We start from the raw sequence: 20,194 nt of genomic DNA, 5'->3' as shown, positions 1-20,194 counted from the left end.
CTCTCCTGGTCAGTGGACCAAGATCTGAGGGCTTTGGCAGGGCAGGTCTGCGGGCACAGGCCTTGCCCAGAGCCTGAGGTCCCCAGGGTAGCGGGCTTGGGCAGCAGCCAGAGGCCTCGGGGGCCTGAGCTGACCTGGGGGGCAGGGGTGTCCAGACCCAGAGGCCGCCGGCAGCCAGGGGCCCAGGCGCGGCCCCACCCCGCCGCGATGCCTGCCTCCGCGAAGCCTGACTTTTGCAGGAAACGCCTGGCTTTGTCTGGGGCTGGGGCGGGGGCGCCGAGCGGCCGCCCTCGGGCCGCATTAAAATTCCTGGCGCCCCGGCCGCGGCCGCGACGCGTCTCCCGCGAGACTCCACTTTCGCTATTACTGTCAAGTACCCTTGACTCTTTATTTTTGCCCTTTTATCTATTACAACTAATTCGAGTTCTTTTGCCCTTTTCAGTGTAAGACGTGGGCTTTCTGCAAAGCCTCCCCCTGCCAGCGAGCTCTCGGAGCGCGGAGCCTTTAGAAATTGAGGGGTTTACTGTCAAAATGAAAATTTCACTTCAAATTATCTTGGCTGATGCTCGCTCGCCAGGCCGGGGGCTCCCGCCGCAGCCTTTTGACAGGCACATCAGCGGCGAGCCTCCGAATCTCGATAATATCATCCAAGAGAGCGAAAGTCAATACGGTGACAGCGCGCGGGCGGATACAATCCAATTACCGCGCGGTCCGGCCGGGCCTGGGGCTGGGAGCCTGGGGCGGGGCCACCCGGGGCGGGGACTGCCTGCCCGGGTCGCTCCAGGGCTGGGGTCCGCGGTCCGGCCGGGCCTGGGGCGGGGCGCCTGGGGCGGGGCCACCCGGGGCCGGGACTGCCTGCCCGGGTCGCTCCAGGGCTGGGGTCCGCGGTCCCGCCCGCAGGGTCGGGGCCCAGCACTCAGGTGCCCGGCGCACACACGGGAGCTGCCTCCGGCTGCGCTGCGCTTCCCTCTGCCGGTGCCACCTCGTCCCAACGACCACCCTCCCCCGCATCAGGCCCGTTGACAGCGCCCCCGGCCTGCCCGGAGCCTCGCCCCGGGGCCAAACCCCACAGGGCTCCAGTCCAGGCCCCGCCACGCGCGCCCCTCGAAGGCTGCCGCCCGCCCGTCCGCGAGACGACCCGCGCTCCAGCCGCGCTGCCCCCTCCGCTGCCCCCTTGCAGGTCCTTGGCGTAGGCGGCCCGTCCTCCCTCGGGACACCTGGGGCTGTAAGGTGGCCCAGTGGGGCCTCAGGCCGAGCGCTTGCAGGCGGGGGCGAGTCCGAGTGGGCCCCGTGATGGGGCCAGGCGCCCGCGGGCGCGGAGTCCTCCGAAGCCAGCGAACTGCGCCCTTCCTGCACCTCGGAGATGCGGGCCGTCCGCGGGCTCCGCTCCGAGGGGTGGGGCTGGGGGCCGGGGTTTAGCAGCAAGCGCAGGGGGTTGGAGCGCGCTGGAACTCGGCGAGGCGGGGCAAGCCGGCGGCCACCCTCCCTCCCCTGCCCCCACCCCAGGCCTAGACTCCCAGCCCCGCCCCATCCCTGCGGCATCCTAAGCGCTTCCCGCCCCCCCACCCTCCACCCCCCACCCTTCAAGGCGCGGCCTAGGGCTCTGGGCCGACGTTGGGGTCGCGGCTGCAGGTCCCAGGAGGGAGGTCCCCGAAGAAGGGCCTCAGGGCATGGATGGCCTCCCTCCTCGCTCTCCCCTCAACACAGTGCCTGGGAATTCAGGAAGTTTAAAAGTTATTCTAATCTAGCAAGAGGAACTCCCATTTTCTCAAAATTTGGAGTTTGGTATAATGGGGGAGAGTTTAACAGTCCCCAGCCTCTCATCCAATTCCACTCGAGTTCAACAACCTGGAATATACTGTAACTCTTCTTTTGAAAAACAGCTTTATAGAGCATCTGGGGCTCTGCAGCAACTTCCGCGGGACTCTGGGCCAAGGACCCTGCTCCCGCTCACTCCCTTGGGGATTAGCACCTTTCCTCCCGCAGAGACCTCCAATCCCGGGCTGGAAACGTGTTCATGTTGCAATGCAAACACCATCACTCGGTTTATTGGTTTTGTTATATTAGCCTCTGAAGCAGGCAATTATTGGTGTGAACATACATTTAAAAAAAAACATAATTTTATCGAGTTAAGAGTGTGCAATAGTGTGAACGAGGTGGAGTGCTGTTGGCAAATGTGCGGAGGATGAGATCAGGTCCCCAGGCTGAGGAGTCTTCCGGGAGGAACGCTGGCATGCCTTGAACCCGAAAGGAGACAGCAAAACAGCCTCAGAACGGAAATGTCTTCTCCATGTAAACTTTCAGACGTAAACTTTATGCTTAGGGTGGCTCCCTTCTGCTCTGTGAGCAGCCCTATCCATGGGTCTCGGAGTTTGGAAATGGCCTGAACTAGTGCATGTCCAGGTGGGGTCCGTGGACCTGGCAAGACAGCTCAGGCGGCTGGCGTGTAGCCTGGAGAGGCCGAGTTCAGCTCCTCCCTCTACGGTGGCTTGGCTGCCTGAACTTTGCCACGCTCTCGTCCTGCTTTGGAAACTTGGTAGAAAAAGAGTCTGCGACCCACAGGCCTGCAGCCCCAGCATGGGCTCCTCCTCCTCTGCTCAGGGGCAGAGGCCAGCCAGTTAGGCGCAGAAGGGCTTGCCTCCGGCCTTCGGGAGGGCCAGCAGCTCCTTGGCTGCACCTGAGGCCGGTGCATCATGGGGTGCAGCAGGAGGGAAAGTGCGCGCCAAGGGTGTCGTCAACACGTTGGCGCCTGCCCCCAGGGAGCGTCCCAGCGGCCCTGGGTCCAGGAGGGCGCCCTTGGCGGTGGCCCAGGCCTGGTTCAAAGTGCTGTGCCTGAGAATGGGGTCGTGAAAGACCCCATCCACCCAGTTTCTGAGACTGGTTACCGGGGAGTCCTGGTGCCTGTCCAGGGCACCAGTAGGGGCCGGGGCCGCAGGCGAGGATGAAGCAGGAGCCAAGGAAGTGGCCGCAGGGGCCGCAGTGCCTTGACGCTTGAGCATGCAGGATGGAAACTCAGTCTGGCTCAGGGCAGTGGCAGCCGCAGTAGCAGTGTGTGCCAGGGACCAGATGCGCGGCTTGGCCTCCAGGCCCGCCGGGGCCCCAGCCTGTGCAAAGCCCAGCTTGGCCTCACAAGCCTGCGAGCCGCCCCCTGCGCCGGGCTGCTGCTCTGGCCCAGCCGCTGTGGTCCGGAGGCAGCTCCTGGCTCTCTCCATGTCCTGGTCCAGCGCGGTCCCGCCACCGGCGGCCAGGGGCATCCGCAGGGTGCCCGAGGCCTCCTTCCCAGGGGCGCTTGGACCCTCGGGTGCCGCAGGGATGCGCTCCAGACCGCCTTCCAGGGGCTGGAAGGGCGGCTTCAGCTCGCACTCGTGGGGCTCCCCCTCCAGTGGGTCGAAGTCCTCCAAGTCGGTGAGCTCTAGATCCTTCTCCTCTTTGCCCAGAGACTCTGCACAGGATAGAGGGAGGGGCCAGTGCAGGAAGAGAGGAATGTGTGTAGCAGAACCCCACTAGTCCTTCCTAGCTCTGTGCCCCTGGTTATGGGGCAGACCCTGGAGCTAGGAAAAGCACCACAGCCCTTCCTTGTACCTCCCACCTGCTCCAGATGCTCCCTATCCCCCAGGAGGGTACACGGGAGACTCAGGGAGTCCCTCCTCAGATTCAGGGTGGGCATGTCTCAGGTTGTAGATGCCCCTTTTGGGCTTCTTGAAGCCTGCTCCCAGTTCCAACTGCAGGCCCCCTGGGCTCAGGGCCTCTCTGGGCCACCTCATTCATTTGCTGCCCAAACCCTCACAGTTTGCTTTAACTACCCCAGATTCAGTGTCTTTAGAGGTCTTAGCACCCCAAAGAAGGCACAGGGAGTCCCGACCTAATCGCCAAGCTCCCACCCACCTTCATTCTTGGTGTTCTTGAGGGGCTCCTCCCTGGTTTCCTCCTCCACCCCTTCTTCCTCCTCGCCCTCTGCATAGGGTCGCTTCTCGTCTGCACATTTGTTCCTTGGCGGCCATGTCATCTTATTCTCTTTCTTGAGGCGCCGGCGTGCATTGGCAAACCAGGTGGACACCTGCGTGAGGGTCATCTTGGTGATGATGGCCAGCATGATCTTCTCGCCCTTGGTGGGGTAGGGGTTCTTGCGGTGCTCCTGCAACCAGGCCTTGAGCGTGCTGGTGGTCTCGCGCGTGGCATTCTTCCGCCGCGTGCCGCTGTCCATGGTCCCGTACCTGGGGACAGGCTGGGCAATGGGGCGCCGGCCGAGGCCCTTGTGGTGCCAGCGGCCAGAGCAAGGCCCATGCAGGCTTCAGCCTCATCATGGGGTAAGACCTGGGCAGGACCCAGGCCCTGCCCTTTGCCACTGCCCATGCACTGCTTTCTGTGGCCCCAGAAAGTGAAGATGCTTATGTTTGATTAAACTTAAAAGGAGCCTGGCTCTTTCCCAGCCAGAATGGTCAGGAGTGGAGTGGGGGCTCAAAGCCTGGCCAGGTCTCTGTCATTGTCACTACCTAGACATCTACTTCTTTGGGTTCCTTTATGAGGTGTCTCTCCTACCCTTCTGATCCACAGACCAGGAAAGCACATCGTAGAAGTGTGAGACCAACTGTATAACACCCATGGGCAGAAGCGGTCATTAGTGCCCACAAAAAGAAAATGCCCAGATAGCCTATGGTGGACTTTCTGCAGTTAGTTCCTAATTGTTCCCTCCTCTCCCCAAGGTGGGCCATGCTGTCTTTGAGTGGGTCCCACTGGACTCCCCCTTCCAGTTCTCACCACAGGGGAAGGTGGATGGGGGTCCCACACACCCACATGGGCTGCGCATCTTGGGTTGGGGCAGGTGTCGGAAGCCTGGGCAATAAGACCTGCCTGCTCAGGGAAACCACATCACAGCAAGGGCTTTGGGAGTCCAGACAGTGGGCTGGGGGTGGGGGTGGTGGGGACACACCTTACCCCTGTGGAGCATGGTTTGCCTAGGAGGTGGGGTTGGACCGACCCAAGGTCATCGGGAGCTGGACCAGAAAAATGTCCCTCCTCCTACCTCCCAACTTTTTCTAGGGGGTGTGGAGCTGCGGTGGGGCTGGTGTGTGTGGGTGATTCTGACGGCTGATGGAGCCCTGCGGCCCAGTGCAGGGCATGCGAGGACTTCTGTCCCTCACCTGTCGTAGGGATACTGGCCCAGCGCCGGCTCGTAGGGGTAGTAGGCAGCGGCCGCGGCAGGCGCCAGGCCCGCATGCGCAGATCCAGGCCCATCCTTGGAGTCGAAGCCGTTCTGTAGGATCCCAGGAGCCTGGGGTCGAAGCTTCCTGGAGGCGACCCAGCTCGACCCCACCCCCTCCCCCACATCCCTCTGCTCCCGAAAGCCCGGCACAGACCCTGGGCAGCCTCACCAGCCACCCCGACTGTTCCCGACTCTCTCTAGGGCCCAGGGAACGTTCGGGTAGGGGGAATGGGGAGGAGGGGTGAGAATGAGATTAGAGGAATAATGGGGCAGAGAAGAGGGTAGGGGGCTAGGACGACAGCAGAGGAGAGGAGGGTGAGCAGATGGCTGGGAGAGAGGGAGAGGTGGAGCAAAAGGGAGGTCCGGAAGGGGTTGAGTGGTGGGGGTTGGGAGGAGAGGGAGAGAGAGACCCAGAGGAGTGAGGATAGGGGTTGTGGAGACGGGGAGCAGGGGCTGCCCTGGGCCATGGTGCTGTGGTCAGGCTTGGGGGGTTCCCCGCCCAGGGGCCTGGAGGGGTTCTGAGCAGCCAGGCGAGGAGGTGTACAGGTGAAGCAGCAGCGAGGGGGTGCTTCTCCCACCCCTACAACCTGGGGTCCAGGGCACCGGCGCCCCAGACTCCAGAGTTCAGGGAGAGTGGGCTTGGCAAATCCGGGACAGGGGCGTGGCGTGGCGTGGCGGGAAGGTCTCAGATCGTCCCCCTCCCCTTACCAGCGAGTAGAAGGCGGAGGCCTCGGAGCCGTAGGTCACGTAGTTGCCATAGCCCTGCGAGCCCCCGTAGGGGCCCCCATACACGCCCAGCGCCGCGGCAGAGTTGAGCTCGTGGCGCGCGGTGGCCAGTAGCCGGCTCTCGTAGACCGGGCAGTAGACGGGCGCCTGGGCCGACGCGGCGGGCCCCGACTCGGCCAGCGTGCGGCCACCCGACTCGCAGCACGTGCTCAGGGAGTTGGTGGTCATCAGGAACTGGAGGGGAGACGGGCCGCGAGGAAGGGCGGGCGCGCGCGCGGCTGGGGCTCTAGGCCTCCACCTGCCCTGCTCCCGGCCCAGGAGGGCGCCCCGTTGCCTGCGGCGCGCGCGCGCTCCTTCCCGCCGGGAGTCCGCCCTGCCGGGCTGCTTCCTCCAGCCCCTTGGGGCCGCGCCCGTCCAGGCCCCGAGTGCACACCCTCCCCGGGGGGTCCGTCCCTGTGGGGGGGGTTCCCGGGCCGCGCACGCCCTCCTGTGTCACGTCTGTCTTGAGTCCCTGGGCTCCTCTGGGGCGAAGCCGCGGGCCCGGGGTGGGGTGCGGGTGGGGGTGGGAGTGGGGGTCAAGCAGAGCTGGAGAAACGGGGCCCCGCACGTCAGGCTGTCTCAGCGCCCCTGCGCTCCGCCGGGCTGGGCGCGAGGAGCGCGCGGCACAGGCCCGGCTCCCGGCGGAGCGACGCCGCGTGGCCGCACCGCCCGCCCGCCCGCCCGCCCGCCCGCGTGTCCCGCCGCGTTCCCCGCACCCGCGCAAGGCCCCTTACCTGGGGTGCGGAGGAATACGGGTATCCAAACTGCGGGTAGGACATGGCGGGCGCGGCCGGGGCCGGCGGGCGGGGCCGGCGAGGTCCTGCGCCGCGGTGGGCGGCGCGGCGCGGCCACTGCTCCGGGGCCGCCGGCTCCTAGGCGCTGGGAGGGCGAAGCAGAAGAGCGGGTTACTTCATCCACACGCCCCGCAAACTTTTCTAACCCGGTAGGAAAGTGAGCGGCGGCGGCCGCAGCGAGCCTGTTGGCTTCACATTCCCGAGCCTCGAGGGGGCTCTGGGACCAACCGGCCTCGCAGCGGCGACACAAATACATATTTTGCAAAAAAGGAAAAAAAAAAAACCGAGTTGCGCGAACCCAAGTCAGATGTGCGTGGCTTTAAGCGGCGGAGGCGCTGACGTCAGCCCACACCGCGCACCGGGCCGGGCCGCAGGCGCGCGGGTCACTGGCGGCCGCGCGGGGCGGGGACGGGCCGGGGAGCCGCGCGGGGCGCAGGGGCAACGGGCTCTAACCAACGAATTCCATCCGTGGAGTCACTACCGCCCCGACGAAGGCTGCTTCTCCTTAGTCGCCGAGAACGGGAAGCACTTTTAATTAGAAATTAATTAATGAGCACCTGCTCCTTCCCGCCCCACTGTAATCATTAGTCTCAATTACAAATGAGACATGTGAAGGGACACACGAGTGAGTCTCCATGAAGATGTAATCAACAGTTAAAATTAGCCCGGCGCTGGCGCTGGCGCTGGCGCTGGTGCTGGCGCAGGCGGCCACCGCCCGGCCTCCGCGCGCCGCCCCGGGTGCCCGAGGCAGCTCCGCGGCCGGCGCGCCGCTCGCACTATTGTTTAGCTCGGCGGCCGCGCCGCCGCCCGCCAGTTCGAACCCAACTCCGGGGCGGAGCTCCAGAACCCAAAGCGGCTGCGAGTGTCCGCGTCCGGAGGTCAGGAGGCCCTCGGGTGTGTGGGTCCCGAGGCCCTTCCCGGAGCCATCCACTCCGGGGCTCGGTGGCCCAAGTGCGGCGGGGCTTGGCGACTCTCCGCCACCGCGTCCCCGGGGAACGCCCCCTCCTCCGTCCCACCTCCGGTCCCGTGCGTTCCTGCGCGGCGAGCGACCCTCCCTTTCCTCTTCCACCCCCTTCCGCGGGCCGCCCTCCCTCAGCCTCCCCTGCCCCTCGCGGCTAAACCGGGGACTGCCAGACGTCCCCGCACGCTCGGAAGAGCAGGTTTCCCGCCTCCGCTCCGGGGCCCCTCCCGGTACGCTGGCTGCTCCGGGCGACCTTCAGGGTTAGGTGCCGGGGAGGGAGCGCCGGGACGCCCTTCCCCGCCAGTGTCGCATAGCTCAGCGCCCGGGGCGCACGGAGCAGTCTGGGTAGACGGCCGAGTGCCCACCCCGGGACTTCCCCATTCAGTCCGGGTCCTGGGACCTTGCCCGAATCCCCAACGGAGGCGAGCGCGCAGGCGGCGGAGGGGCGCCTGGGCACCCCGAACTCGCTCCCCGCCTTTTGTGCCGCTGCCCTGCGGGGACCCGGGCTCGCCCCTGCCGCGCGCTCGCCCCGCTCGGCCTCCCGCGCGGCCGGGAGGGGAACTGTGCGCGGCGGCGCTGTGCAGACTTGCTCGGAAAGATTCCTGGGTTCAGACCTGTGAATCGCCCCAGGGTCACCCTCTAATTAATGATGACGTTCTCGCCCTCTCCCCAGCTGCAAACCTGCCTCCCAGAAACGAAATCTGCCCGCTCTGACAGCTCGGTTGAAGGTGATTGATGACTATCTGGAGACCACAGTACGCATCATAAGATATCTGCTGCGTAATTGCTTTAATTTACAGATGAAAATACGAGCTCTCCGATCGCGTTGAACCACAGCCGGCCACGTCCGAGCTGCTTGCGAAGGAAAATCATCGGAAATAATGAATAGCCGCTCCATGCAAATTATTCAGACAGTTTAAGCGTCTGTAGCCGGGAGAGATATATAAAGAACACGAGTCAAATGACATTAATAATTGTTTCTGAATTCTGTATTGATCTCGTGGCAGCCGTGTTTATTTCTTTCTCACCTGAATTGCTAATATCACCTCCTGTAAATAATAAGAAACTAGCCACCGGGGCTTCTGGGCAGAAATGAATCTCTCCATCTCTCTCCTTCTTCCTCCTCTGCTCCGCCCCTCCCCCACCCCCTCCTCCCAACTCCTTCCAGCTTTCCCGCTTCTGCTGAGGCTTTTCTGAACATCCTCCTACTTTCCATTATTTATTGTTTACAAACAGCCTCGCTCTCTCCCGGTAATGAGGCCCGGGCGAGGGAGGGGCAGGAGCCCAGGATGCCCCAGGGCCCAGGGAGCAGTAATCAGGATAGAAGGTGCATTCAGCATCTTTTCCTCGCCCACTTCCCAGGGCCCAACCCCTGGCGACTGTGAGCACCCGGGCCGCGGCGGACGACAGCCAGCGCCCAGGTCCCAGGGCCCCAGGCTCTAGTTCGCAGAGCAGCGCGCCCAGGCTGGTTCCTTACCCGGGGCCACAGCTGGAGGGGAACGGCGCCCCCTGAACACACACATCATCGTTTATCTTCTGAGCAGAGGTGCCCACCTTCGGGCACAGCCCGGCGGTGGGGGCCCCTGGGGGAGGGGTGTCAGGGGCTTCTTTTGACCATCACTGCCAGGTTTTCCTTTTCAGCCTCAGTGCCTCAATAGACGCTCTCAGTCCCCACCCGCCTAGCCTGGTTCTCCCGGGGAACCTTTCCTTCTAATCCAGAAATGAAGCTCACCGGAGACTTCCCAAGGCCATTGCACACTGATCCTCCGCTTCGTGCCGCCCCAGGCCTGCGACAGGGCGGCCTGTATGGCTACCCTGCTTGGGGAGGCTCTGCTGCCGGAGGAGCCTAGCGACCTTGCCACCGCTCACCCAGGCCCTGCTATCTAATCCCGGATTCGGGGTTAGTCAGGCCTGTCTCCAATCTGGAGCACACCCGGGAAATCTCGCTGACAGCCTGCGCCCTGGCTGAGGCAGGCCTCCTGGAACCGGGATACTTTCTGGGTTATCTTGGCCCTGTAGAAGACACCAGAATAATATTCGAGTGACCTTTCCTGAAAGGCTGAGCCTTGAGCTGAGCACCGGGTTTTCCTCCAAGAGAGGATACAGCAGGAGTGTCAGCATCTCCGGTATCACCAGCTCAATGCGCCACGTCCCTCGAGGGACCCTCGGTTCTAAATACACCCAGGAGAGGCTTCCCACGGACAGGGCAGCAGCTCAGCTTCCGTTAAGTGCCCCTACTGGCCTGTTGAGTACTAAAGGAGCCCAGGGCGAGGGGGCTGAGGATGGTTAGCGCCGAATGTGAGAGGCCTGTGGGTCGCCCTTTTTGCCCAAAGGTGCTGTAGGCCGAGGAGAGGCCTCTGGGAGACAGGCCGCGCCCTGACATTCTTCCCCCGCCCCCGAGGCCGGCTGGCCCAGGCCGGTTCCCTCAGTCGACCCCCGGGGCCACCTGGTTCTCCGCACCGAGAGCCGCCAGGGGCTCTCTCCAGCCCAGCCAAGTTGACCCCAGGCAGAGGGCGGAGGCTCGAGCGCGCAGGCCAGGCTAGGGCCTCCGCCGCCGCCGCCGCCGCCGCCGCCGCCGCCGCCGAGGCATGGGGCCAGCCCTCGGGGCGCCTGTGCCCGCCCACCGCTCGCGGACACCCGGGGCGGGGTGTGGGGCCGAAAGGCGCTCTGGGCTCTGGATATCCGCGGCGCGCCGCTCGCCAGCCAGCCCCGAGGTCGGCAGGTCACTCCTTCGGGGCCGGTCCTCCCGGTCTCCGCGAAGTCAGGCGGGCGAGCTGCAGGCCAGCGCGTTGAATCCTGCTCCCGAAACGCCTCCATCCCAGGTCGGCTCGCTCCAGCTCTCCCGCTGCGCCCCCGCCGCTCGCCCGCAGGGCGCTGCCGGAGCGGGAAAGGCGCGCAGCCGGGGCGTCCGGGATCAGGCCCGGCGGCCCCGCGTTGGCCCCCGCGCCCCGCGCCGCCCCCACACCCCGTCTCCGCAACTTGCGGCGAACGCCCGGGCCTCGGGAGACCCCAGCGGCTGGCAGCAAACTTTGTGCCCTCCGGCGCGGAGCGATCCTGGCAAAGTTTGTGCGGCCGAGCCCACTCCCTACCTGCGCTGGGGACGCGCCCGCCCGCGCCGCTGGGGCGCCGGGGCCGCGGGGAGCAGCGCGCAGCCCGGGACGCACCGGGGAGTCGCCGCAGTCGCCGCCGCCCGCGCCCCTCGGCGGCCGCGCCGAGCCTCCGCCTCCCCGGGAGGGGGGAGGGGTCTCGGAGCCCCGGGGCGGGGGCGGGCGCGGGGACCTCGCCTACCTGCGGTGGCGCCCGGCCACTACCGGCCGCCCGCGAGGGCTCTGCGCGGCCGCTCGGCGCGCGCGCTCCGGCGGGGAGCCGGCGACAACTAATGGAGACATTTCCAGGCGGAGCACCTGGCGAGCGGAGCGCGCCGGCGTCCCCAGGCGCCGCGGTCGTCAGCCGAGCCCGCACCGGCGTGACGTGGGCGAGCGAGCGCACTGCTCCCACCCGGCCGCCCATTAACGCTTTCCCCCGCGGGCGCCGCGCGCTTTTGCCAACTTTCCCTCCGCCTGGCCCGCGCGCGGGGTGCGTGGGGCGCCTGAGCCGCGCCGAGGGGCGCCCTGGGGTGGGGGCGGGGGCGGGGGCGGGGGCGGGGGCGCCCTGCGCAGGGGAGGCAGCCCAGCCGCAGCAAGGCCGCGGGGAGGCTCGCAGCCCTCATCTGGCCGAACCCCGGCGGCTTGGGCCAGAGGGAGCCGCCGGCCCCAGGTCTCCTGACTCCCCCCTGGCCGTGGTGTCCCCCGCTCCGGACAGCTGGCTGAGGGGCGGCTGAGCAGGAGGCTAGGCCACCAGGCTCCCGCCCTCGGCTCTCTGGCCTGCACTGCCCGCCCCTGTATGGCCCCTTCACCCTAAGGGAGGCTGCTTCACTGGCTGCCGTCCACACAGGCCCCTGCCGGCTCCAGCTGCTTGGGCAGCAGCGGTTGACTTGGTGAGGGTGCTAGGGCTTGGGTGGCTGGAGGTGGGTGTTCCCAGGTAACAGAAAGTGCTTGGGGGCCAGCAGGCCTGTGACCTTCCCCTGGTGGGGGCCTGACCTGGGAGCTTTCTCAGGGCAGTCCAGAGCGCTCCTGGGCTGGGCCTCTGGCCTGGGGACACACCTCCCCCTGAATAGCCTGTGGCTTCTGCAACCTGAGTCCAGGATGGAAGTCATCCTGGGTAGGCAGGTCCCAGGTCCCTCAGGGGGGCGCTTCTGGCCCTGACCCCCTCCCCCATCCGTTCAGAACCATGAAGTTCTCTTCACAATCTGTGGCCTTGTAGTGACATTGAAGATGTGTTGATTGGATAATGTCTAAAAAAGTTATTACCATCCACCTCCCCCCCCCCCCGCCTTCTTTTTCTTGAAAGCTCTCTGTAGCAGCGGGAAGGCCTGCACATGTCCCTGCTGCCCCAGCAGCGCAGGGGTGGGGGCTCAGGGGTAGAGGGGTGAGGGGGTAGGGGGTTGGTGTTTGTCCCCAGTCCTCTGGCACACTTCCGTTTCCTCTGCAGAGCAGAAAGAGGAGAGCCAGCAGTCCCCGGCTTCCTGGCCCTGAGCTGAGTCCAGAGCTTCTGCTGGTCTCTGGGAAGGACACAGCTCTGGTCCTGGGGTTGCTCTGAAAACATGAAGGTGGGCTTCCTGTGGCTATGGGCCTACAGGCTCCATTCAGATGTGCAACATCCGTGTGCCCTTCCATGTACCTGGGTTGAATGGAGGGGGTGTGGGAGGGGTGCCCTCTGCGTAGGGAGGTTGGGAAACATTCTCGGGGCAGCCAGAAGGAAGTGGAAGAAGGACCCATGGGCCGTGTGGGGAGGGGGCTGCCCTCTGTCCCTGCCCTGCCCTCAGTGTCCTCCTCCCTCTCCAGGCCACAGGAAGGTCTTGGCAGGGCCCTGGGGCCGACAGGGACAAGCATGCCAATCCCTCCCTGCTGGGCTCACCTGGGACTCGGATTCTTTTCATAGCTGCAGATAAGCAAGGCATGTTTGTGTCTACAGCCTCGATTCGGAGATAGACTGGTTCTGCATTCACCAGGGCTTTTGAACAACAGCAGCAGCAGCACACGGGTGAGAAGCATCAAGGCCCAAGAGGAGCAGAGGGCGACTGGCTGCCCAAGAGGCGCTGCGTCCTCCGGGGGCCCAGAGCCCGGACGGCAGCATGCGTGCCCTGGAGACAGCACTACCCTGGAAGGTAGGGGATCCACCGCCCTTCCCTGGGAGGCAGCTTCTCCTTTCACTGCACTCCCTGAGAGCCTGTCATTGGTGTCGCATCATTTGGCCATTGCCAGGCCTGACCTTGCCCAGGTCCTTGGCCAACCGACCAGAAGCCTCGGTGGCCGCCCTCTGCTCCTCGGCCTCTGGCTCCACTGCCGCCTTCAGGGAGCCTCCTGGGTAGGTGCTCTGAGGAAACGAGGGAAATGCCCCAGGTCCTGGCCAGAGGGCCTAGCAGGGAGCATCCCTCTTTGGCATCAGGGTGAGTGATCAATCCAGAAAGCCAGTCTGCAGCTGTGGCCACCTCTGAGGGACCACACGGCTCTGGGGGCTGGCTGAGGGCGAGCCCTGGCGCGCACCCTGCACAGTGACGAGGCTGCCAGCTGTGCCCACCACTGCGCCCCACCTTTGGTCAGGGCTTGCTTCCTTTACGGATCCATTGTCTCTCAATCCATCTTTTGTTTTTGCTGCTGGCAGAGCTCCCCTATGCAATCTGAAACAGAAGTCTCCGTGCCCCCAGGGCTTGGCCCTGCTGCTGCATCCCCCCCTTGCCTGGACGTTGCAGCAACATGCAGAGGCATCTGGTGGTGGAGAAGGCTGTGCTGGCCCAATTGCTGCCTGCTGCCTGCCATCGGTGGGGGATCCACAGCCTGTCCCACCTTCCTGGGGACCCAGGAGGGCCCAGAGGCTCCTGCTGAGGTCCGGGGCCCCTGGGAGCAAGGCCCCAGAAGGACCACTTGGTACCACTGGGCGCCGTGTCCCACAGTTGCCCTTGTCTTTGGAAAGGCCTGGCCTTCTGGGCCTCCTTGGCCTGACTTCACAGCAAAGCAGTGTCTGGGGCCCAGGTCTAAGGGTGTTGAGGGGAGACCCAGCCATATCTCTCATCTTTGAATGAGACCTGTTCCTCACCTGGGGCTGCAGGAAGAGGGGGTAGGGGTCCAACAAAAGTATCTAAAGCAGAAAATCAGAGTGACTTCTTTTTCAGAACCAAGGGGTGCCTGGGTTCAGGACAGCAATGTGACCCTGGCCGTCGATCAGAGGTGCAAGTGGTTGCAGCTCAGAGTGATCTCGTGTGGACTGACGGCCGTGCCTCCTGTGTCACGTTTTCCTCTCCTGCTCACCCCGCCCCTCATGAGCTTGGAAGGAGGCCAGGGGTGCAGGAGTTGGGAAGGATTTTTTTCTCCTTGTGTCAGAAATGCCATGTCCTGTTTGTAATGCTGAAACATACCCGCACACTGCAGGGAGGTTTCTTCTCTTAAAAGTGAGAGGCTGTTCATTCAAACAATGTCTGTAGTCTGTATGGTTAAACTCGAGACATTTGCCTACTGCAGGCTGGAATCACCAACGCCGGGCTAGGGAATGGATCCAAACCCGAGGATGGAACTTCACATCGTAGAGCCAGTAGTGGTGGACGTCATGGCCTGGAGTTTGCACGTGAAGGTCCCAACAGAGGGGCAGGAAGGAGGGTCTAGAGAATGGAAAAAGGAGGGTTGAGGTCTCCAGGGGCAGGAGCTCATCCTTGGGACTTCAGAAACACTTAACGGCAGGTGGGGGGCCCCCCAACGGAGCCTCACGGGGCATCCTGCCAGAGCTCGCAGCAGGAAAAGAGCGGGGTATGCTCTGGACTGCCTCGTTCACGTGCACTGCTCCCTAGAAGTTGCACACAAACGCTACGTTCACATGTGGACGTTGACGAGAGCCATTAGCAGAGAAGAGAGGCAGAGGTGTGGGTGCAGGTGCAGCGGGGTTGGCGGCTGTCCCGGTCCCTCATGAGCCGAGTGCACTGTGACCCCCCCCTGCACTCCCAGGTGCTGCTCTCGGCCTGAGCTGCCCTCCGAGATTTGGCATGATGACCTCTCCACCCCTGGCCAGGGGTCGGAGGTGTGTGTGGGCTGTGACCGCAGTGCCCTCACATAGAACCCGCGAACGCAGGGACCCTGTGCCCACGTTGGCTGGTCTGTAAGTGAGGCGCCGAATTGCCGTGCCTTTCGCTGCCTTGCGAACGCTACTGTGTCCCCTTGAAGGGGATTCGGGAGAGCATGCTGCCACCCTGAGCAGTGTCCTCCCGACCCTGGGGGCCTTACAGATGGTGCCGTAAACCCCCGTGCAGCTGGCGGCGCTCCAGCGGTGACCGGTGTAAAGCACCGGCTTTTAATTATTGTGGCGGTAAATCATACAGGAATGTCCTCCAGGACTTAGCTGATTTTTATATAAAAAAACCATTTCAGAGTATTTTTGAAATTCAATTAATTGAAGGCCCCAGATAAAAGGAACACATTCTTAATGGCTATAAAATAACCCTCGGGGAGGAGAGGGGACCACAGAACTCGACTTCAAAGTGTGACAGAAATACTTACTGATTTACTTTAAAAGTATCCAGATCAATGACTCAGTCAAAATTACTTCTACATTTAGCAACCTTTTCATTTTCTGCTTAAATATGGCAGAAAGAGACGCTCTTATTGCCCGTGACACAAAAGGTCCTGTAAGGAACTGTGATCCCTGATGCTCAGCGGGACATGGCACCTTCTCCTCCGCGGGGCTGACCGTCAACATTCGGGGCTCGGAGACCCAAGTGGAGGAGGTGTGTCCGTGTTCCTGGGCTGCATCACAAAGTGCCACAAAGTGGGTGTCTCTCTGGGGTCTGGTGGGGAGACGCCCAAGACCAAGCCCTTGGCGGGGCTGGTGCCCCGGAGGCATGAGGCAGGCCCCACTCCAGCCTCGCTCCGGCCTTGGGTGGCTGCTGGCCACCTGGGGTCTGGACCCATCGTGCTCGCCTGGCGCTCTCCCCGTGTGTGTGTATTGGTCCCCCCTCTAAGAGGCACATGGTTGTCTGGGGTTAGGGCTCACTCTTTCCAGCACATCCTCACCCAGTTACTCCTGTGATGACCCTGTTTCCAAACGAGGGCACACTCTGGGGTATTGGGGTTGAAGCTGCAATGTGTGCATTCAACCCACAGCACAGCAGCCTGGGCAGCTGCATGTTCACCTGGGTTTATTTCTTCAGATTGACCCCACCCCCACTGCCTCATCAGCACTGTCAGGTCCACAGAAGGGAGAACCCCTTCCCCCAGACCAAGAGCACCTCCTGTGTGTCCATCGGGAAGGATCACATGGCACCCTCATCCCTAACTGCACGAGGCCTCTCAGTCACCCCGGCCCCGGGGCAGCTGAGGGGAGTACGTGAGAGCCAGTCCTCTCCTGTCTCCCTCCTGTATTTTATCACCATCGGGCACATTGTATCATTACTTCATTTCTTTGTCCTTATTCCCTCCCCTCCTGCACTAGAATGAATGCTTCAGGCAGGTTGTTTTGTACGTAGTAGGTGTACAGTAAACACACAGTAGGGGCTTGGTGAGTGTGGAGTTGACGAGGACGTGTGCACGGCATTCTTCATAGAACAGCAGAGTATGGAGGCACCATTGGGAGGGCTCTTGCACCTGGAAGGCCACAACTGTTCGTGTAGGGGCCCTGATGGAGCATCTCCCATGTCCCAGCCCTCTGCGGCAGGTTTCGGGATGTGCCAGCACACGGAGGGAAGAAACCCATCAGCCCTGCTGGAGCATACTGTCCTCAGAGAGGGGCAGATGGGACAGTCAACAGCACGAGTGAAGGCATCACTGAAGGAGCAAACTATAGGCGCCACTGAATACCCGCCTTGGGTATCTGCACCACAACGTTTCTGTGGACTCAACACACTATACTGTTTCCAGCCCTAACTTCTGGGGGGGGGGGCGATGACCTGCTCTCACTGTGTGGTGTTTCCGTCTGGCTGGCTGCACTTTTGCCGGCCTCCAGAACATTGGGCCCTTTTGCGGACCTCCCTGGGGTTTATTCTGATGAACTGGCTGAGCAGCGGCAGCCCCGTGGTGACCACATTCTCTGAACTTTGGCTCTCCCAAGGTTTTACCAAAGGCTTGTATAGTCATAGGAGGCACTGTGGACTCTTCCCAGCGTGATTGCTCTGATATTTCTGGTTCACAGCCTGCTCCATTTTGCCTCTGGTCAAGGGTTGCAATGAGTCCTTGCTCGCGGCCAGCACTGGGGGTGCCTTTATGCTGCACACAAGCTCCTTTGCCTGCTGCCAGGGAGGCGCTGGACCTTGTGACTGTCTCTGGCTGGCACATCACCCTGTCCCCTTCCACCTGCTGTGGCAGAGGGCAGCACCTGAGATGACAGGGGCTCCAGCCGGGATCCATGGATGAGACAGCCTGCTGACCGAGGCGGACCCACTGTGAGAGTGAGAATCGGCCATGGTTCAAGCCACTGGATGTTGGGATTGTTTGTTATAGCAGCACAACCTGTCCTATCTGGCTCCTACAGTTATTCATGACATTATAATTATGTATGATCGTGTGATTCTGCTGTACATTATATGATTATAAATTATGACTATGTCACTATGTAATTATACATTACGATATAATTTTCTTTTTTTAAGATTTTATTTATTTATTCATGAGAGACAGAGAGAGAGAGAGAGAGGCAGAGACACAGTAAGGAGAAGCAGGCTCCATGCGGAAGCCTGATGTGGGACTTGATCCTGGGACTCCAGGGTCATGCCATGGGCCAAAGGCAGGTGCCAAACTGCTGAGCCACCCAGGGATCCCCACGATATAATTTTCAACACAGAGAAAGCAACTAGAAAGAAATACTGTCTTAAAGGGAAAATACAGTATATGGGCAAAATATACAGTGCCACTAAAGGCTGAAGTGGAAGGTGATGTGTCCGTTATTGCTGCGTGGGCAGGAGAAAATAATGTTTTCAAGAATGTTTTTTAACTTCCACATGAATACTTCCTATTTGTGAACATTTCTAGCAGCCACTGGCCCTACTTCTCTGCCCTGTAGGCTCTCTGTAGGACTGCCTAGGTGTCCGCATGCTGTAGCCACTGGCTGCTTGGACAAGGGTGTCTGGGGGACTTGTCAGCTACTGCACTGACCACCGGTTACATGGATCACCAGGACTGTGGTGGAGGGAGCACTGATGTGACAGGTCTGTGGAACATACAGAAAAATAATGATGCAATTGCATGTTGAAGTTTTAAGGTAGCAGTCCAAAACCAGAGAACCAGAGATGTTCTAGTGTGGCCCTAAAAAATCAAAACCTGTTTCTTGTAGTTTAGGGAGATAAGAATATTTAATATTATAATATTAATAGTAAATAGTAATATTCAGTAATATGTATTATTATTTTATCTAATTTTAATAATCAGTGTCAAATAATGATATTTAATATTATCAATTGTACTTTTGACTAAATGGAAGAAATTGTTTTGACACAGTCATTTACGTCTCTGTGTATGATTTATGGCTGTGTTCCCATCACTCCTTTATCTTTCAGTTTCAATCTTCCCATCCAGGCCCCTTTTGAAGTTTGTTTATCATATGGTGTGAGGTAGGGATCAGCATTTTTTCTTTTTCCTCTGCAGAGGTAGACACTTTGTCCATTGTTATTCATTAAATAATATGCATCACTCATCAAAATATGTATGGTGTATTTTGTCTAATTTTAAGAATTAATTAAAATATTTAAATAATAATTACTATTTGTACTTATTTAATGATTAAAATATTAACTTTATGGGATAGATTTGAAACAGAGTCTTACATTCTTTGACGATAGCTCCTCAATAATGAAAGCCTATCCTTATAAAACAATGGGCTCTGCCCTGTGAATGTGTTACTCCTGTCACATGTCCGTGGCATTGGGAATGTTCGCATTACCCACAATGCATTAGCAGACGGCTGACAGGCATCCCTGCTGACGTCGGAGGCAGAAGCTGACTCCAGCGGGGCAGCAGGGGCAGGTCTGCCATTGCCGCCTCACCCTCCCAGTGACAGGCCACCACTACCACACTGCCAGCCTCCCTTCAGCTACACAAGTACCATGAACAAAGCTTCCGCCACTGGGCTGTGGGAGGATGGTGCACGTGGCTTCCATATGATTGATTTAAGAGGAAACTGTTTGCCCTCTGATTCTACTTCTGTACCCCCAACCTTTGCTGGGAAGGGGTAAGAATTTGTCACTCGGGTTTCAGAAGCTGTGTCTTGAGCTTGGCACAGCTGCCTGCCTAGACCACCATAGTCTTTGGTCTCTGGTAGGAGAGAGGACTCATGTGTGTGTTCAAGCTGCCATCCACTTGCTCATTAGTTGATGGCAGCTTGGCCTGCACCAGGGAATGGCAGTTGCTTGGTCTTGGGCACAACAGATGGAGCTGATGGGTGAAGGGATGAGCCAGGTCCTTGGTGGGCTTTGCAGCTGCCTACGGGTGGGTGCCTGGACAGGGAGGGAGCAGAGACAGTACAGGGGTCTGGCCATGCCCTGGGGAACACAAGGAAGTCAGGGCCCAGGCAGGAGGATGGTTTGCTGGGAGACGAGTTGTGGCTTGGTGGCACATCTCCCACTATCACTCACACTGCCTCTGTGTGTGTGTGTGTGTGTGTGTGTTTAAGATTTTATTTATTTATTCACAAAAAACACACAGAGAGAAGCAGAGACATAGGCAGAGGAAGAAACAGGCTCCCTGCGGGGAGCCCAATCTGGGACTCAATCCCAGGACCCTGGGATCATGACCCAAGCTAAAGGCAGACATTCAACTGCCGAGCCACCCAGGCGTCCCTGCCTGCAGTTTTCTGTACATTAGACTTCATGGAGGAGTGGTGGTCAGAATTTAGGAGAACAAAACATTTGTAAAAGTGACTGAACATAGTACATCATTAGGTTCTTCTAAGCACATTTCTTCATCTTTTCTAATGTTAAATGGTTATAACATCAGACCTTCTGGAAATGATGTCTCCTTCTCTATGCACTTCCTTCCTGGCCTTTCCCCAAACCCTGGTGGTCTTCGCATCCCACAGACTTCCATGGCGGCTGTCATCTAGCCCACCCAGTACACACTGCTGGCATGGGCGTGTGTGTGAGCGGTGGGTTTCCTGGGCACATAGTGTGCACACCCAGAACCATGGCAGGTGGGCTGGGCCTTGTTCGAGGTTTGGGGTTCTTGCCTCAAGGATGCACACCTGCTCCTCCAGAGACGCAGCCTCACAGCCTGGCATCCTGACAACCTGCTGTCTTCCCTTGGAGGGAAGGTGTCTGCAGGCCTGTGGGGGCCAGCTGCTTCCTCATGAGATGCCAGAAGCTCCCAACTGCCCAAACCCAAACACTATCCCAGGGTTTGTGTGATCTTACTATTCCAACTCCCCAAAAGACTTAGCCACCATATTTAAGAACCCTTTGTCTGA

General features: G+C 60.7%; 2 protein-coding genes across 6 annotated transcripts; one reads left to right on the top strand and one right to left on the bottom strand.

The window, feature by feature from the left end:
• Positions 1-2,020: 2,020 nt before the first annotated feature.
• Positions 2,021-10,890, bottom strand: IRX4 (iroquois homeobox 4). Of its 5 annotated transcripts, none has more exons than XM_055308016.1 (6): positions 10,813-10,890; positions 6,703-9,736; positions 5,912-6,163; positions 5,142-5,272; positions 3,886-4,225; positions 2,021-3,442 (listed from the first exon to the last, which is right to left on the bottom strand). In XM_055308016.1, exons 2-6 carry the CDS (start codon positions 7,016-7,018, stop codon positions 2,619-2,621), a joined length of 1,863 nt encoding a protein of 620 aa, XP_055163991.1. In that variant the 5' UTR covers positions 7,019-9,736; positions 10,813-10,890; the 3' UTR covers positions 2,021-2,618. The 5 variants fall into 5 exon arrangements, with proteins under 5 accessions (XP_055163991.1, XP_055163993.1, XP_055163990.1 ...); XM_055308018.1 differs by lacking the exon at positions 10,813-10,890 and having other exon boundaries at positions 3,886-4,214; positions 5,142-5,254; positions 6,703-6,847; positions 7,061-10,249; XM_055308015.1 differs by lacking the exon at positions 10,813-10,890 and having other exon boundaries at positions 6,703-8,647; positions 9,456-10,249.
• On the top strand, positions 7,070-18,438 carry LOC129498445 (basic proline-rich protein-like). Its single transcript, XM_055307759.1, has 8 exons — positions 7,070-7,136; positions 7,417-7,640; positions 7,859-7,953; positions 8,397-8,478; positions 10,230-11,299; positions 12,254-12,371; positions 12,737-12,929; positions 13,935-18,438. Exons 1-6 carry the CDS (start codon positions 7,070-7,072, stop codon positions 12,300-12,302), a joined length of 1,587 nt encoding a protein of 528 aa, XP_055163734.1. The 3' UTR covers positions 12,303-12,371; positions 12,737-12,929; positions 13,935-18,438.
• The last annotated feature ends 1,756 nt before the right edge of the window (positions 18,439-20,194 follow it).

The sequence above is a fragment of the Nyctereutes procyonoides genome, unplaced genomic scaffold (assembly GCF_905146905.1).
Source record: "Nyctereutes procyonoides isolate TBG_1078 unplaced genomic scaffold, NYPRO_anot_genome, whole genome shotgun sequence".
NCBI lineage: Eukaryota > Metazoa > Chordata > Mammalia > Carnivora > Canidae > Nyctereutes > Nyctereutes procyonoides.
The sequence above is the reverse complement of the archived record's forward strand: the minus strand, read 5'-3'. Positions and strand labels throughout refer to the sequence as shown.

What these genes read in the sequence shown, in the direction of transcription:
- IRX4 (XM_055308016.1), bottom strand. Translation starts at nt 7,018, where the DNA reads ATGTATTTGTGTCGCCGCTGCGAGGCCGGTTGGTCCCAGAGCCCCCTC. An exon ending in CGTATTCCTCCGCACCCCAG is followed by an intron (nt 6,164 to 6,702) that starts GTAAGGGGCCTT and finishes TCTCCCCTCCAG; the next exon opens with TTCCTGATGACCACCAACTC. An exon ending in CCTCCGCCTTCTACTCGCTG is followed by an intron (nt 5,273 to 5,911) that starts GTAAGGGGAGGG and finishes CTTCGACCCCAG; the next exon opens with GCTCCTGGGATCCTACAGAA.
- LOC129498445 (XM_055307759.1), top strand. Translation starts at nt 7,070, where the DNA reads ATGTGCGTGGCTTTAAGCGGCGGAGGCGCTGACGTCAGCCCACACCGC. An exon ending in CGCACCGGGCCGGGCCGCAG is followed by an intron (nt 7,137 to 7,416) that starts GCGCGCGGGTCA and finishes TGTAATCAACAG; the next exon opens with TTAAAATTAGCCCGGCGCTG. An exon ending in CCGCCTGGCCCGCGCGCGGG is followed by an intron (nt 11,300 to 12,253) that starts GTGCGTGGGGCG and finishes TTTCCTCTGCAG; the next exon opens with AGCAGAAAGAGGAGAGCCAG.